At 64.8% G+C, this 17,283-nt stretch overlaps 1 protein-coding gene across 6 annotated transcripts in view; it reads left to right on the top strand.

Annotated features, from left to right (window-relative positions):
• VAV2 (vav guanine nucleotide exchange factor 2) overlaps positions 1–17,283 on the top strand; it is a 165,608-nt gene that overhangs the window by 96,750 nt on the left and 51,575 nt on the right. For all 6 annotated transcript variants that reach the window (XR_006210454.1, XM_042964033.1, XM_042964034.1 and 3 more), the window contains exon 4: positions 9,564–9,632. Coding sequence is in view for 5 of the 6 variants with exons in the window: in XM_042964033.1 (XP_042819967.1) it covers positions 9,564–9,632 (69 nt within the window). In the remaining variant the exon portion in view is untranslated. The remainder of the gene's footprint in view (positions 1–9,563; positions 9,633–17,283) is intronic.

Genomic DNA, 17,283 nt, shown 5'->3' with positions numbered 1-17,283 from the left:
AGGGTGGGCGATGACCCACACGCGGCTCCACACCCAGAGCCACCTTCAGACCCAGGGCTGGCGCCATCCGGGAGGGCTGAGGCCCGGTTCTGATCCAGAGTGGCCACGCCAGAGTCCACGGGGCACGGTGGGAGGGCTGCGGTCCGTCCTTGTCCTTGCGTGGGCCCAGGGCAGCCCGCTGCTGGGGACACAGCTGATTACGGCTCTCCCCTGTCCTGACCTCTCACCCTCTTGAGGCCCAGGCTCCAGGGGGAGGGGGGGGGCACTCAGATGCCCTGGGCAGGGCACCTCGATCCAGCTGAGCCCCAGGGAGTGAGCAGTGGCAGGCCTGGGGCAGCGGACGCCCCGGCAGAGGCTTCCGGAGGGAACACACTTGGTGTCCTGGGGGATGGAGAGGGGCCAGGGACAGTGGGAGGAGACCTTGTGGGGAGGGATGGGCAGGGCACAGGGTCTCCGAGCCTCTGAGTGGGAGGGGTTTCAGCCGGGCCGTGGCCTCTGAGATCTTGTCTGGAACCCTCCGGCCAGGACCGGTGAGGGGCAGCCATGGCTGGATGCCCGGGCACAGGGTGGGGGTGGGGGTGGGGGGCATGGGCTTGCTCCTGCCTATGTCTCCTGCGCTCTCTGGCCCCTCTTGGGGGCAGTCCTGGTTCCAAGCCCAGCTTTGTTCACCTCCCTGGGCCTTGATGTCCTCGTTTGTGATGAGATGGTCACCCCCGTCTCGTGGACAGTTGTCATGACTGACTGGGAGCTTGAGGACGCCCCCCTCCTTGTCCTGAGGCCTCCCGGGCCCCTTGTTTGTGAATGGGGGGGGGGGCTCGGGTTTCACGCATGCCCCACCTCACCCACACCCCCGGCCGGCAGGTGGAGGCTTGACCGGACTGCCCTGGACCGGCCCCGCGTCTGGGCCGTAGGTGCCGTGATGGAGGGGTGGCCAGAGCTCCCCGGGACGCTGACCTGCTTTTCTAACCAGAGCCCACGGGTCAGGCTTCCCCTCGGAGTGCGATCCACCCCACCACTGACCGTGGCTGATCAGCGATGCCGTCACGTGGAAGGGGTGCTGGCAGGCCGGCCTTGGTGGCCTCTCCGCCCAGGGGGATCCACTGAGGGCGGGGGTGCTGGCTCCGGGGGGCCTGCAGAGGCCTTCTTAGGTCTCGGTGCTTTGGGGTTCGCAGCTACCATTTCCCAGGAGACAGGCAGGAAGTGGGAGGGGCACAAGGGTGCCTCCAGCTCTGTGTCACCCCAGTGGCACCCCCCCACCCCCCCGCTCCGCCCACACGGTTTGTTCTTGGAGAGGAGAGAATGGTGGCCCAGAGAGGGGAGGGATCTTGCCTGAGGTCACACAGCGACTTGGTCAGTCCGATTCCCCAGTAGGGTCCCCATCTAGTCTCCCAGCTTTTGCGTATTTCCCGAGGAGATCTCGGTCTGCTAACCCACCGACTTGGCCTCCTTCCGGAGCCAGCGGCGTGCATTTGACCCCCGGCACGGCGAATGAACGTTTCCGTGTCTTTCTGACCCCACTCCCACCAGTGCGTCCGCCACAGGCTCGGGCAAGCTGCCATTTTCTGCGTGCCAGTGCCACTGGGTCATGTAATTAGGGAGCAGAGGGGGGTCGGGGAGGGCCTGAGCTCCAGCATTACAGACCTGTGCTGGGACCGGAAAGGTCATTTCAGAGAGCCACGTCCACGTTCAGATGTGGACGTGGCAAAGGAGAAAAGGGAAGAGTCTCTATCTCCAGTAGCTGCCAGAGGATTCCGCGGGGTGTGGATTTCAATTTCAGTCCGTGTTCCCAGCTGCCCTGGTGGGAGCAGTTTGGTAAAGACACCATCGCAGCAGGGGGCCTATCGAGCTTCCGGCCTGGAGGCTGGTGGGCTCTGGAGCCTTCGAACGGCCACCCCGCCAGGCCTGCTTGCTCCTCGGGAGTCGGGCCTGTCGTCCGTCTGCCCATCCCTGACTACAGTCCCGCCCCGGCCGGCCCCGTGTGCCTCCCACTGCCCGGTGTGTCCGAGCTGGGCACGGCTTCCCCAGCCAAGGCCAGAGGACGTTTAGGGGCTCTGGGCCACCCGTCCCCGGTTTGGACGGAGACGGGCACGCTGGGTTTCTGTTGGCACAAATGGGGGTGTGCAGAGGCCTTAGCCCACAGACTGGGAAAAGGGGCCGGGCAGGCGGTGGCTCTGGGAACCCCCTCTCTGCGGGTCTGCGGCCAGTTCCGAGGCGCTTCCCGTCCCCTGGTGGACACGGCCAGACTGTCCCGTTCGGGCAGGGCACGGGCCGCGGGGATTTCCTGCCCCCCACCCCCCAGGCATGGGAGGAAACAGCGGACTGGCTGCGGGGGCTGGGCCCTGCCGACCCACTGGCCTTTCCGCTTCTAAGTGCTGCCGTTCCGAGAAGTGTGCCGGAAAATCAAAAATACACTGAGTTTCGGGGCTGCTGAGAAGTGGCCGCTCCGGGCCCTGCCCTCCCGTCGGTGGGATGGCCCGGCCGGGACGAGGTCAGAGCGTCTCCCTCCGCCCTGCTAGGGTTTGGGAAGCAAGGGCGGAAACAGGCTGGGACTTGGGGATCGCTTGGGCTTCCTCTCTGGCGGGGGGGGGGGGGGGTGCTTGCCATCTCCCCGGGTCGCCCCCCTTCCCCGCTCAGCCTGGCGTCTGCTGGGCCTGCCGCGGCTGTGATGGACATGTGGCTTCACTTTGGTGCCCCTGCTTCCCAAGCCCCCGCCACACGGGAGGCAGAGAAGGGGGATTAACCCCCATTTTACAGCCCAGTTCATCGAGGCCGGGGCTCGGACCCTTTGGCCAGCTCTCGGGCTAGGAGACCGGCCAGTTCCGACCCCCGTCCTACACGAGGCTGGGACCCTGCACTCAGCATCAGCATCAGACTTTGCTCTCCAAGCCAGCTACCCCCCCCCCCCCCCCGCCACCTCCTGTGAGCAGCCCTCCTGATTGCCCCAAGCCAGGACTGCCCTTCCACCCGGACTCCCTCCTGCTCTCTGCGCCTCTGTGGCTCCCTGCGCCCCTCAACCCCGTGTGGCTCACCCTCGTCTCCGACACGGGGTGTGGCCTGCACCGGCTGCGGGCGTGGACGGGGTGCACGGCCGGCGCTGCCCCCTGACGCGAGGGCCCGTCTGCGCTGGGCGGCGGCCGGCTGAGAAAAGAAACCGGATCGTTTTGACAATCGGTGCTGTGTGGCGGGAGGGCCGTTTTTAATAAGGAACCCTGGGTGCTTCAAGGCCCCGCAGCCAATTAGCAGACGGCACCCAGGTGACTCTCGCAATAATTAAACGGGCCCGTCGCGTCCTCCAGGCTGCTGTTCTTGATGTGCCTTTCAAGTGTGCCCGGCCACCGCTGCCCTGGCAAACTGGTGCCAGAAGGGGTGTTGCCCCCCCCCCATGCTGGCCGCTTCCTTCTCACCGGCCCCTGGGCACACCTGCGCACACCCGGGCACACGTGGAGAGATGTGGCCAGACCCGATGGTGTCCTGGTACCAGGCTCTCCCACAGCCCCACTACACCCAATTTGAAGGCCGGCTTCAGAAGAGGAAACTGAGGCCTGGCCAGAGATGTAGGCTGCCCAGGACCCCTCAGGTAGTGCCCGCGTCCCAAATGGAAGCACCGTTGTCTCCCGCGTGCGGGACTAGGAGGCCAGCACTGAAATTCCCTGGTTCCGGGCAAACCGGATGGCGGTCGCCCGCTGCAGGGCAGTGCTGGGTGCTGGGTGCCCCTGGGCCTCTGGGGCCCCGTCCGCCGGTCTACCCCTCCGGGGTGTGGACTCAGGGCTCTGGCCCCCACCCTTCCCTGGGGCGCAGCGGGCCGGCCAAGGAGGACTGAGCCATCCGCGACCCTGCCAGTAAACCCGGCCCTTGGAGGTCACTTGCAGGGAGTCAGAATTGTGCTTTCTTCTGGAAGGCGCCAAGTGAAAGATGAAGTTCGGCTGTGTCTCAGGCCCTGGGTCCCTTTCATCTGAACGCCCGCAGAACGTGGGAAAATGAACGCTGTGTCCTACGTTCTCTGAGCAGTGCTGAGCGACCCACGTCGGAGCCAAACGCTGACCTGGGACGTTCTTACCTTCCTGAGTGCCAACTTTTGTTTCCAGACGATGTCCTTTGTCTGAGGCACGGGGTGGGGGGTGGGGGGTGGGGGGAAGAGCTCTGGGGGTGGGGTGCAGGGCCCGGTGACGGTGCTGACCTTGGGCCAGGGGCTGCCCGCTGGGGCTGGCTCCGGGAGTCAGCACCGGGAGCTGTTGGGCAGGAGGCCGCGGGAGCCTTGGGGACTGGACTGTCTGTGTCTGAGCCCTGGACTGGGCAGGTGGGCTCTTGGGCTGGGCCACCCAGAGGGGAGGAAGGGTGACCCCCCCCTGTCAGATACTCACCGGACACTCGCCGGGTAGAAGGGCCTGACCTTGGAGGCTCGCGGTGTTAACTTGTTTCAGTGACTGCGACTCCCATTCTACAATTAGGGAAACTGAGGCAGAGAGAGAGTGCCCTGCTCAGGGCCACATAGTGAGCCTGCAGCAGAGTCAGGATTCGAACCCGGATCTTCGTTCTTAGCTCTGCCCTCAAGGCCTCCTCTGAAACGAAGGTGATAGACGTGGCTTTCTGTCTTGGCTTCCAGGGTGTTGGGGATAGAGCTGGGGGACGGCGTATCTGGGCCCGGGGCTGGGCCATCTGCACACACAGCTCGGTGAGGAGAGGTGCACCTGCCATGTTCCCGGGCTTCCTGGTCTGGGGTGAAGGACCCTCCCCCCCCGCCCCCCACCCCGGGAAGCAGGCCCAGGAGCCCCCGTGTGGCCCTGCACAGTGGAGTGTGGAGTAGAGGTAACAATGTGGAGGATGTGCCACCTGGCACCAGCCGCCAGACGGGCCACAGACGCGTGCCACACACACGGAGAAGTCAGGCAGCGGGAGGCACACCAGCCCTGGGCACAGCCCCGCGTTCCCTCCCGTTGGCTGCTGCCTGGACAAGTACCCAGGCAACTCGGACAGGAGGATCATTTCCCCCGGAGCCCCACCGCCCAGGTCCCACGGCCCAGGTCCCACCACCCAGGTCCCACAGCCCAGGTCCCACTGCCCAGGTCCCATGGCCCAGGTCCTACCGCCCAGGTCCCACCCCCCAGGTCCCACGGCCCAGGTCCCACAGCCTAGGTCCCACCGCCCAGGTCCCACGGCCCAGGTCTCATGGCCCAGGTCCCACCACCCAGGTCCCACATCCCAGGTCCCACGGCCCAGGTCCCACATCCCAGGTCCCACTGCCCAGGTCCCACGGCCCAGGTCCCACGGCCCAGGTCTCACGGCCCAAGTCCCACCACCCAGGTCCCACAGCGCAGGTCCCACCACCCAGGTCCCACAGCGCAGGTCCCACGGCCCAGGTCTCACATCCCAGGTCCCACGGCCCAGGTCTCACGGCCCAGGTCCCATGGCCCAGGTCTCACATCCCAGGTCCCACGGTCCAGGTCCCACATCCCAGGTCCCACCGCCCAGGTCCCACCACCCAGGTCCCACAGCCCAAGTCCCACATCCCAGGTCCCACTGCCCAGGTCCCATGGCCCAGGTCCCACGGCCCAGGTCCCACATCCCAGGTCCCACTGCCCAGGTCCCACGGCCCAGGTCCCACGGCCCAGGTCTCACGGCCCAAGTCCCACCACCCAGGTCCCACAGCGCAGGTCCCACCACCCAGGTCCCACAGCGCAGGTCCCACGGCCCAGGTCTCACATCCCAGGTCCCACGGCCCAGGTCTCACGGCCTAGGTCCCATGGCCCAGGTCCCATGGCCCAGGTCTCACATCCCAGGTCCCACGGTCCAGGTCCCACATCCCAGGTCCCACCGCCCAGGTCCCACCACCCAGGTCCCACAGCCCAAGTCCCACATCCCAGGTCCCACCGCCCAGGTCCCACGGCCCGGGTCCCACGGCCCGGGTCCCACTGCCCAGGTCCCATGGCCCAGGTCCCACATCCCAGGTCCCACTGCCCAGGTCCCATGGCCCAGGTCTCACGGCCCAGGTCCCACCGCCCAGGTCCCACGGCCCAGGTCCCACGGCCCAGGTCTCAATGCCCAGGTCCCACCGCCCAGGTCCCACCGCCCAGGTCTCACGGCCCAGGTCCCACGGCCCAGGTCCCACATCCAAGGTCCCACCGCCCAGGTCCCACAGCCTAGGTCCCACCGCCCAGGTCCCACGGCCCAGGTCCCACGGCCCAGGTCCCACATCCCAGGTCCCACGGCCCAGGTCTCAATGCCCAGGTCCCACCGCCCAGGTCTCACGGCCCGGGTCCCACGGCCCAGGTCCCACATCCAAGGTCCCACCGCCCAGGTCCCACAGCCTAGGTCCCACCGCCCAGGTCCCACATCCCAGGTCCCACAGTCCAGGTCCCACGGCCCAGGTCTCACGGCCCAAGTCCCACCACCCAGGTCCCACAGCGCAGGTCCCACGGCCCAGGTCTCACATCCCAGGTCCCACGGCCCAGGTCTCACGGCCCAGGTCCCACTGCCCAGGTCCCACCGCCCAGGTCCCACGGCCCTCACCACAGCACAGGAGGATGTGAAGCTAACTGGTCCTCCTGTGTCAGAGACCCGGAACCTGCTTCTCAAGGAGGGTGTTGTGTCTGGAGGTCCTCTCTTTGGCTGTTTTGGGCTTTGTCTTATAAAGCAAATCTGGCTGCCCACTGCTCAGGTCCTTCCCAGAAGGCAAACCTGAACCATCTGCCTGAGCTCCTGGAGTCCCAGCCGGCATGGACCTGAGCCCACCACCTTCAGCTCCAGGACCCCCAGGGCGTGGTCTGCCCCCCTTTCGGACCACGCATCCTCTCCCCATGGACCTGTAGGCACATGGGGGGCACGTGTCATGCCCTTAGAGGCCATAGTTTTTTAGCAGATTCTTGGAGAAGTCCTGAGGACGAAGACCAGAGCCTGATGTCTTGATTCCAGAGCTAGATTCAAGCTGCACCTTCTCCCTGGAGCTCAGAGCAGGTGCCCAGGAAGTACCAGTGAATGAATGAAGGAGAACGAAGCAGGAGGATTTAGAAACGGGAGTCGGGCCCTCGTCCGTTCTTTGTTCAGGGGTTTCGGTTCAGGCCCCCTTAGGGTGCCCTGTTTTCAGTGTCCCCTGTCTCTAGCTGGTGACCCCTTGTGCCCCCAGCACCGGGGCTGTGATTGTCCTGGGCGAGATGTGGCCATGCTGGATGCGGACATTGTACTTGGGGTGGGGGGAGGTGTCATCTGAGGGGGGTTCCTCCGGAAGCAGCGGTACGCACCTGTCACCGCCTGTCCCCGGGAGGGGGGTGTGCTGGGTGCGGAAGCCTGGTGGGGTGGAGGAGACATCGCCTGACGCTTCTGGCCCGGCCATCCCCTCTATCCCCTTGGTGGTCCAGGTGGGAAACTTGGCTTCCCAGAAGCTGGGCACCAGGAAATGTGGTCTCAGGAAGGGCCCGATGGGACGAGAGGATCCCAGCCTGCCCCGATAGGCTGGCGGGGGGGGGGGGGGGCTCGCCATCATTTCTGTGCTTCCGTCTCATTTCCTCCTCTTAAAGCGCACACGGGCTCTACTGTTAACGTCTGGATGTCTCGTTGAGCTGGGAGGGGGATGGGGGGCAGATGCGGCCCGGGGGATCTGGGTCGTCAACTGGTGCCTGAGACAGAAGGGACAGAGCACTGGGGCAGAGTGCCCACCCAGTCGCCCCTGCTCCAGCCCCGCCCGAGCTTTAAGGCACAGCTGGGACGTAGCCCCAGAAGCAGCTCAGGTGCTCTCTGTGTAAATGGGCGTCCCCAGTGTTAGACCAGGGTCAGTGCTGCAGGGTCACGACTCGTGGGTGACGTGAACACCTGTGCGTGGTTTCTCATAAGCCCCCGACGGGGCTTTCCCGCATCTAATTCACCGCTGCCCTTTGTTGTTGTTTCCCGGGGCAAAGAGCAGCTCGAGAGCACGTGACATCTGTCCGTCGTCCACCCATTCGTCCGTCTGTCCGTCCGTCTGTCCATGCCTTTCTAGTGCCAGGCTCTGTGCTGGGCGGACGTGCACCCGGGCTGAGAGCGTGGTCAGATCTTCCCACCTGAGGTGGGGCTTGAGTTGAACCTTGAAGGGAGCTCGGCTTCAGGGGGACGGGCTGGGGCAGGGGACGGAGGGCAGAGGGCGCACACGAGGGCGGGGGGCAGGGCGGACGGGGGTAAGGCCGCCCCCACCCTGGGTACTCCTGTCTCAGGGCCAGCCCCCCGCGGCCAGGTGGCCGCCCCTCCCTCTCCTGCTCTGGCCCACCCTGGCCGTCGCCGGTCTTTGGCTATGGCAGAAATGAAATGAACTTTCGCAGCCCCGTTCTTGAGGGGGTTTGTGGCCCGGGACGGGGACGTTAGAATAAAAGAAGCAGATTCTGTTCTGCCCAGGTGGACACCTGGGTGCTGAGGACCACAGCCGGCCCTGTCCCCGCTGACCGCCCCCCTGCTCTCCTAGATGCAGTTTGGGAAGACAGTTGGTAGGGACCCTGGGGGTCCCCCCCCCCAATACGGAACTATGAGAAAATAAAGGGCCTCAAGTCCAGATAAGCTTGGGACTCACGGCCCACTCTGTCTGCTGGACAGATGTGAGAGGCCCTGACAAGGCCTGCAGCAGAGAAGCACAACCCCCCGGCCCCTGCCAGGAACTCTGTCCCACACCCTCCAAAAATCAGGGGTTCACCACCTCCAAAATCAGCCTTCGGATTCGACGGTGTCAAGATCTCTCTCACCCTTGTCGGGAGGAGTTTCGTTGGGGGAGTGGATGCAAGTTGAAGGGACAGAGAGGAGGTGATGGGGGGGCTGTCGGTAGAGACAGGTGGACTGTTCCTGAGGCACAAGGCCGAGGGAGGGGAACGTGGCAGGTGCTGGGGGTCCGGGGTGTGGCACCAAGGGGCTGCGTACCCAGGGGGTGACCCAGGAGGGAGGGAGCATCGGTGTGGCCATCGAGAAGACATTAAAGAGACTGCCGTGCTCCTCTTGGGGCTCCTCCCCTCGTGGCTCCCTTTCCAGAAGGGAGGCAGGGCCTTTGGGAAGGCAGCGGGGACAGGAGGACACGCTGTGGCCCCGAGCCAGGCCCCGGGGCGCGGGCGAGCACCAGCCTTCTTACAGGCCACGGCGCGTGCCCAGCGTGATGGGCAGCCTCCCACACGGCACGCTGGTCCTCGTCCCTGTCCCTGTTCCAGAAGCTCCCCCGTCCCCACCAGAATCCCGTCCTTCGTCCTGTCCTCCGGGAGGATGACGCTGACAGTCCTTCCGGCCGGTGCTAACCACGAGGGCGCCCGGAGAGCCCCAGCGCTGTCACACCGGTGAAGGCTCCCTGCCGTCCCTGACGCTGTTCCCTCATTTGCCAACAGGGCCGCGGGGGCCCATGGAGAGTGACCGACCACCAGTGTCCCAGGGCCAAGCTGGGCACGGCCGTGCTCACCCCTGACGCCTCCACCTGGCTGGTCCCGATGCACGTGCCACCGTCGTGCGGACCCTGCTTCTTCCGCGAGAGCAGACGGAAGCCCCGCGTTGCAGACCCGTGGGGGATTTGAGGCTGGGCGCCCGGCGGGCCGTACAGACCTGCTCACCCCTCTCTCGTCTCTCCACAGGCCCTTTCCCTCGGAGGAGACCGCGGAAAACGACGATGACGTCTATCGCAGCCTGGAGGAGCTGGCGGAGTAAGGAACCGGCAGGGAGGGGCGGGGCGGGGCCAGGGAAGTCTCGCCCGGCTGCCCTGCCCAGGGCCTCTCTGCTCGGGCTCCCCCAGGCCAGAGTGAGAACTCGGGCCTCCGTGAGAGCTCAGACGGATGAGCACGTCTTCACTTCATGCCCCCCTCCGGGTTCTGGAGGCCTCCCGGCTCCCGCCGGCCGTGGGGAGAGCTGGTGTTTCCAGAAGCCGGGGCCCCTGGAGCACAGGCTACAAGCAGAGGCGGTTTGTGGGCTCAGGGCTGTCTCGCGGCCCGACGGGGGTGGGCGAGGGGCTGAGACCAGGTCACCTGAAGCCACAGGGGGGGTCCACCCCCTGCTCCGTGGCCCCGCCCTTGCATTGCTCTGTGTCTGCTTCCGGCCCGGCCCCCCTGTCCCGGGGCCCCCAGGGACCAGCTAGGAGCCCCGGGGCGGTGGCTCCTCGTGAGGAGGTGGTCCGGCCCCGCAGGGCCAGCTGTGGCCGAGGGTCATGCGGCCGCTGCTCAGAGAAGGGGGTGGGCAGCTTCCCCGAGGAGGGGCCGTGGGGTAGGGGAGCTGGGGTGCCCCGACCGCGGGCGAGGAGGCCCGACAAGCGATGGGCCCGCCCAGTCCCTGGGGTGGCGGCTGGTGGCTTCTGCCCTGGCTGGCCCCCTGCCCTTCCCAGCTCCTGCCAGCTGACTGCGCCCCTTTCCCCTTCGGTAGCAGACATCGCCTTGTCCGGGGGACTCCCCATCTCTCTCCCCTCCTCTTACAACAGACTGAACCCGAAATCCAGTGAGCACAAGAGCCGGGGTCTGTCGTGCGCCTGCCGCGTGGGGGCCCTGTGTTTGCCGCCCTCGCTCGCGTGTGGGGCTGCCTCTAGGATGAGGGGCGTGGCCCATGTTTTTGTAGGATTCCCACGGATGTAAGCGATCTGAGTCACCCAAAAACCAGCGTGTCAGCACCATGCTGGTGGCCCAGCCTCATGGGAGTCTGCGAAGGAAACACCTCGCCGGCCTGTGGGAGCAGCGTCCCCCCCCCCCAGCCCGCCTTCCTGAAGCTGGGCTGGTCCCTGGGGCCCTGGGGGGACGCCACAGTGAAGTGTGGGGCTCCTGGGGGCGCCTGGTTGGCCCCATTCGGGTTAGAGGTCTGGAGAGTACCCTGAAGGAGGCAAGCGGAGGTCAGGGCCCACACGAGTCACATCCAGGTCCTGGACCACCCCCCCTCCCCTGGATGCCACTGGTCACCCTGACCGGTCTCAGGAATCGCAGAGGGACTTGGCTGTCGACTGCACCCCGCCGGCTTCTTGGGGTGCCGGCTTGAGTGAGAGGCTGCTCCCCCGACCCTGTAAAGGGTGGGGAAACCGAGCCTCAGAGAGGCACGGCTGGAGGGAGGGCCCCCTGGGGGTGAGGGCCCAGCCCATCCCCCGTCTCCCACCTGCTGATGGCAGGCCCCCTTGCTGCTCGACTCAGGGTTACAACTGTCTCGCCCTCCCTTCCTGGCTTTTCCTGCCTTGGAGGTCCTTCTCGTCTGCCACATCTGGGCCTAAGCGTCCCCCGCTTGGGGAAGCCTCTCGTACCCACCCCACCGACCCCACGGGGCACCCACAGTCCTGTTTGCCTTTGGGCCGTCCGTGGGGTGCATCACGGTTGGACGGTGAAATGTCCGTCTTCCGTAGACTGGAAGGTTCTGCGGTCAGACTCTGTGTCTCTTCCATGCCCCCCACCTTCCGCCCCCAGCTGCACACGCCTCCCGCACGCGGTGTGACGGCAAGTCCCGAGCGGTAACGACACTTCTGGCGGGGGGTGCCCCTTTGCGGGGCCAGGCACTGCTGGGGTTTCACCTCCTTAGGAAGTCTCTGTGAGGTCTGCTCTGTGGGCTCCCCATGTCACAGACAAGGAGGTAAAGCCCGGAGCCTGAGAGCCCCGTCCAACGCCGAGGGGGTGGGGTCCTCATCTGTCCCTTCTCCAAAGTCACCAATGTGAGGCGGAGGGTCTGTGCCCTCCGGAAACATCCCCCCCGTGGTCAGCAGAGACTGAGGGCTCCAGCAGGAGCTGGCCGCGTGCAGCCCAGGCCAGGCAGGAAACACATCCTCAGACCAGCCGGGGACCCTCCCCTCAGCATCCCACCCCGCCCCCCCCCCGCCAGGATTCCTGCCTATCTCTGATGGCTGGCTTTGCATGTTCAGTATCGAGGGTTCCTGTGCGCGAAGTCCGGCGGCGGCCCTGGGGTGCCCGTGGCCGCCCTTCCCCGCCCCGCTGCCCCCCGACCTCCAGAACCAAACACGGGATGCGATCCCTGTCCCACAGAAAAGCCGGTGCGGGGGACGCCTGGCCTTGCGCAGTTCAGCAGGGTGGCTCTGTGACATTAAGAGCGGACCTCCTCAGTCCACTGAGCTCCTCGTGAACACAGTTGCTGCCAACGAAAGTCGTAGGTCCCAGGGACAGGTTGACTCTGTGTCTTTAACTTGAGGTTTGGTCCCAGCTTCTAGTTTAATCAATTTTTCTTGCTCCTTTCCCCCCTTCTCCTTTCACCGAGAAGCACGTTTTCCTCGCATCTCGTCTCTGCGGGCTCGGGATCGATGTGGATCCGTTATGGCAGTTGGCAAGACCCAAGCCGACCTGCCGTTTCCTACCTGGCCCTGCTGGGGACGGCAGGTGGCCACGCGTCCTCCGGGCTGGAGCCGGGGCAGTGGCTCGGGTCCGTCCTGACAGTGGCGGGGAGCAGGCGGTGACATTTGGAGGGGAGCCGGCTAATTCCTTGCCTTGGGCTCTGGGCCAGGTGTCCGAAGCGATGATCTCCTTGTGCTGCTGAAGGGCCTCCCGGCCGCCCGACCGCAGACGCTTGGCCGCTGTTCGAGGTTGTCAGAGAACCCGGCGTGGTTCTCGGGGCGCGGGTGAGGGGCCGCCATGTGTGCGTGGCCCCGTGTACGGCTTTCATTCCGTCGGTCAGCCAACGTACGTGTTCAGTGGTCCACCGAACACAAGCGCTCCCTGTGTGTCAGCTCGGGGCCAGGAGCTGGAAGCACAAAGGGGAGGGAGACCCAGCTCCTGCCTCCGGGACCCCGGGTTCGGCAGAGGGTGGCGTCACTTACGAGCTAATGGGCCATTTTGGGGTCAGCGTGGTGAGGGTGGCAAGAGGGGCGAACCTGCCCCTGGCATTGCTGGAGGCAAGACGGGGGCCTCCCGTGTGCGGCCTTTGGGAATACTCACTGGGGGCGTCCAGAACCTTCACTGTCCCCGGTGTCCCCAGGAGGTTCTCCGCGGCGAGAGCCCCCTTCTGGGCCCCCTGGAACAGGTGCATCAACTGTGTGGGAGGATCTGTCCGTCCGACGGGCCTGGGAGCCTCGGCTCTGGCGCCTACTTGCGTGGTCTTTCCAAGTTACCCGCCTCTGTGCCTCGGTTTCCCTCTGTGTACCACGCGGTGTCAGGATCTGCTTCGGGAAGACCGTCAGTGATGTTGCGGGTGGCGCCGCGCCCCGGGGGCACACCGCGAGCCCCCCCCCGCCCCCCGTCTGCCCGTTTCACCAAGATTGTGGCTTTTTTCCCCCAGTTTCCAGATGGCTGTGGCAGTGCTGTCCGGGAGAATGAGGACACAGCCACACGCACGACTGACCGCAGATTTTCCAGTAGCCGCATCGAAACAGAAAAAGGCGGCATTAATTCCAAGAACGTGTCTTTAACCTCACGGGCCCAAAGTGTGTGGTCAGCGAGACCGATCGTCAGGCAGCTTGCCTTCTCTCGTGCCGCACAAAGTCCAGGCTGGTGCGTGTTAGACGCTGACGGCACAGCTCAGTTTACGGGGCCGCGTCGGTGAGCTCGCAGCCACGTGTGGCCGGTGGCCCCTGTGAGCTCAGCACGGGTCGCGGACCCAGCACGTGGCTCCAGGAGCCGGTGCGGAGCCCTCCCCACGTTTGCATGGACGGTCGTCGTGCTCTCAAGTGCTCTGAGCTCACTTTCGAGATCCCCGAATAACGTGTAATCAAATGACAGAGCAGCTCGTTGCAAAAATAAACACAAAATGTTGCCACTCGAATGGCCTGTTTCCAGCTCCCGGGGCGCCATCACTGACCGCGGGGCCGGGGGCTGTGCTCTCGGGGTCCCCCACCCCACATTCGGACACGGCAGCTTCGGGATTTGGAAGTGCACGTTCCCTGCGCTTTGGGACTAGGAGCGTGTGGAGCGTTTTCTTGGCCCAAAGGAGGCGAGGGGGGGGTGGCTGGGTCACAGCCACGGGACACCCCGGCTCTGCTCAGCGGCCCTGCCTGAGGGAATGGGGGTGGGAGGCAGGGACGGCGTGTCAAGCCCCACGGTGACAGATGGCGGGCCAGCCACCCGGGAGATGTGCGGGAGGGTGAGGCCGAGGTGCCCTGACATGTGCGGGCTCCCACTGGAAGGGCTGTCCTCCTGCCCCCGCCGGCCGCCTCCTGAGCCCCTGGGACAGGAGCTCGGAGAGATCACCGGCGCGGGGCCTTGGGCTCCTTCTCTGCTGTCCCCTGGGACTCGGGACCGGGCTCTGGCTTTGCTCGGTGACTTTCCCTGTCCTTTCCAGGGGCCTCCGTTGCCCCAGTGACTTGGTGCCGTTAACTCCCGCCGTGTTGGCGAGCCCCTGCTCGTTCCAGCCCGAGAGGAGCAGCGAAGGCGCTGTTCTGTCTTACTTGGGACACGTTAAATCCTTCTCAGGGCCTCAGTTTCCCCACCTCCGAGATGAAAGCAGCCGGCTGGTGTGCGGGTCCGTTGGAGCCCGAAGGAGCCACGGCTCTGTGACCGAGGACCCCCCGTGCTCAGCCCCTCGTCGCTTCCCTGGGGGTGGTAGTGACTTCCAGACGTAAACAAACGTAACTGTGGTAGGGACAGAATTTACCCGAAAACGTATAGCTGCGTGCTTTGCCGAATCCTAAAATCACTTTGCGGCTTTCAACGTGTCATGTTGGCATCATTGGGATAATTTTTTTTAATGTTAACTTATTTATTTTTGAGAGAGAGACAGAGTACAAGCAGGGGAGAGGCAGAGAGAGAGAGGGAGACACAGAATCCGAAGCAGGTTCCAGGCTCTGAGCTGTCAGCACAGAGCCTGACACACATGGGTCTCGAACCCTCGAACCATGAGGGCATGACCTGAGCCAAAGTTGGATGCTTAACCGACTGAGCCACCTGGGTGCCCCAGGGGATCATTTTTTTAAATGTTTATTTATTTATTTTGAGAGAGAGAGAGAGAGAGAGAGAGAGAGAATCCTGAGCAGGCTGCATGCTGTCAAGTCAGAGCCTGACTCGGGGCTCAAACTCATCAACCATGAGTCATGATCTGAGCCGAAATGAACAGTCGGACGCTCAACCGCCTGAGCCCCGCTGGTGCCCCTGGGGTAATTTTTTAAGATGTGTAAAATGTAGGCGTGTCCCAAGTTGATGCTCCTTCAATGACACGAGGATGTCTTTTGCAGCAGGGTCTTTCCCATCCTCGGGAGGAAGGTGGGGCGCACAGGGGTGGGGGGCAGACGCTGTGCTTCTCCTGCCCCACCCTCAGGTGCCCCTTGTGGGCAGGGGATGAGAACAGTCGCTGTGCCCGACCGTGACCTTCACCCGAGTGACAGTGCATCCCCACCCTCCGTCCTCGCCCGTCCGCCTCTCCCAGCCACAAAGAAAGCTTATTCGAAACCTGTCCCCAGTTCACGGACGTTCAAGCCACCTGCGTGAAAGTTCCGTGTCTCGTGGACAGACCTGCACGTGTGGGGACGCCCACCTTGTGTCGGGGGTGGGGGCGCGGGCTTGGGGACGTCTGCTGTTCACCCCAGAGGATGGCTTTTCCAGAGGGGACAAGCTTGGAAACAGACTATGTAGGAACAGTCCCGTTAAAAACAAATAGCAGCCCCCAGCCCTGTGGGGCAGCCCCTCCCCAGCCCCTGTCCCCTGTGGAGGACCCAGAAGAACAGCCCCACAGTCTGGAGGAGGTCGAGGCAAAGCCCCCCCAGGGTGGACGTGTGGGTGGACGCCCTCCTGGGTCATCCTGGGAGGCCGCTGTCCTTAGGCTCACAACAGGAGGCCGGCTGGAGGGGGCGGGGGCGGGCGGGAGGGTCTGTGCAGGTGTCTCACTGCCCCAGGGCACCTTCCAGAACTCAGTGCCCTGGCTGTGGGCTGGGGAGGCGGTGACAGCCGGGCACAGCCCTCCTTCGACAAGGCCGCCTTCCGTGCTGGCCGAGCCTCCTCTCACCTGGCCGTTCGGGCTTCCTTTGCACAACTGTGTGCCGGGCACGTGCGGCCCCAGCCGGGGTCTCCGGGGCAGCACGTGGCGCCTCAGACCCTGCGGAGGGTCTCCCCGTGCTCCTGTGGGCTCCGTGAGGCCTGGCCAAGCGGAGGGTGCGAAGCCATCATCCCTGGGGTACACGCCGGGTCTGTTCCCACGCGCAGCCCCGCAGGTGGGTCCTGGAGCCTTCTCTCTGGACGCAGAGAAGAGAGGCAAAGGTGCCCGGATGCAGCAACTAGAGGGCAGAGGTTCAACTTGAACCAGGTCCGACCCCGAGGGCCACGGGCCTCACCGCTCTCCCTGCCCCAGGGCCGTCTGACAGAGCCCCCCTTGGACCTGCTGTTGTGACTCCCGCCGAGCTATCCAGGTTCCGTCCACGGGGCCCGGGACACTGGGAGGGCTTCTTGGAGGAGGTGTTGCTGGAAGTACACCTTGAGGGAGGGAGCATAGGATTTGCTGGCGTGTGATTTAGGAAACCTTCCCCCACCCCCACCAGGCTGGTTACCGCCTCGTGTTGGGCCAGGGTCCTGGGAGCATCTGGGTCTCAGCTGTGTCCGTCTGTCACTTAAGAATTGAGGGCTGGCAGTCCTGTCCCCAAAGTCACCCTGTCTGAATGTGTGGCCCGGTGGTGGGACAGGCAGCACTGGGGCCCTGGCCTCTCTCTCCTGCCCCTGTGGTCTGGACAAGCCGCCTGATGCCCGCCCCCCCCCCCCCCCCGGCCCTTCCAGAGCTGGGCAGAGGGCAGTCCGTCTGAGCCCTGCCCGGTAAACAGGCTCCAGTCCCTTCCTGTCATTCTGGTGACAGAGACGACTGGCCACAGCTGGCGAGACTGGCCGCCCAGCGCCGTGCTCCCCGCAGCTCTGAGGTTTCCTGCTCTGCCCCCCGGAACACCTCGGTCTCTCCGTGCACGGGCCTGAGCTGCCCTGGCTGGCCTGGGCCTTCGGTGGCCTTGCAGCCCTGCTCTCCGACCCCAGCACTGCGGGAAAGAAGTCTGCTCATGCTCTATGCTGAAGCGGGCCGGGGAGCCCTTATCAGTGAGTGCCGCCCAGCTGCCCCATTGCCACCCTGCCCTGCTAGAGACTCATGTATGCAGGCCAGCGGATAGAACACAGGCTTCTGTGAATTTCTGTTTTTAATACCTCATTAGGCCCGGTCTTTTCAGGACCAAGGCGGTCGTAGCGCTTCCGTGGCCTGATTTAACAGTCTCTGCAGGTGGGGAGGCCAGTGCAGAAGGAAAGCTTTCGAGATGTGAATATTCAGCTTGGTCCCAGAAGGAAGCAGGGACCAGCTGGGCTTGGCCGGAAGGAGAGGTTCACCTTCTGTCTAACAAGGGCCTTTCTCAATCACTTTCTTGATAGTGTCTTCTGGGACGCCATGGGTATCAAAGACTAGGCCTCTTTGACATTATGTCTCTTGTGTTCAATC

The sequence above is a fragment of the Panthera tigris genome, chromosome D4 (genome assembly GCF_018350195.1).
Source record: "Panthera tigris isolate Pti1 chromosome D4, P.tigris_Pti1_mat1.1, whole genome shotgun sequence".
Classification (NCBI taxonomy): Eukaryota; Metazoa; Chordata; class Mammalia; order Carnivora; family Felidae; genus Panthera; species Panthera tigris.
Note: the sequence above shows the minus strand (reverse complement) of the source record. Positions and strands in the feature narration are given on the sequence as shown.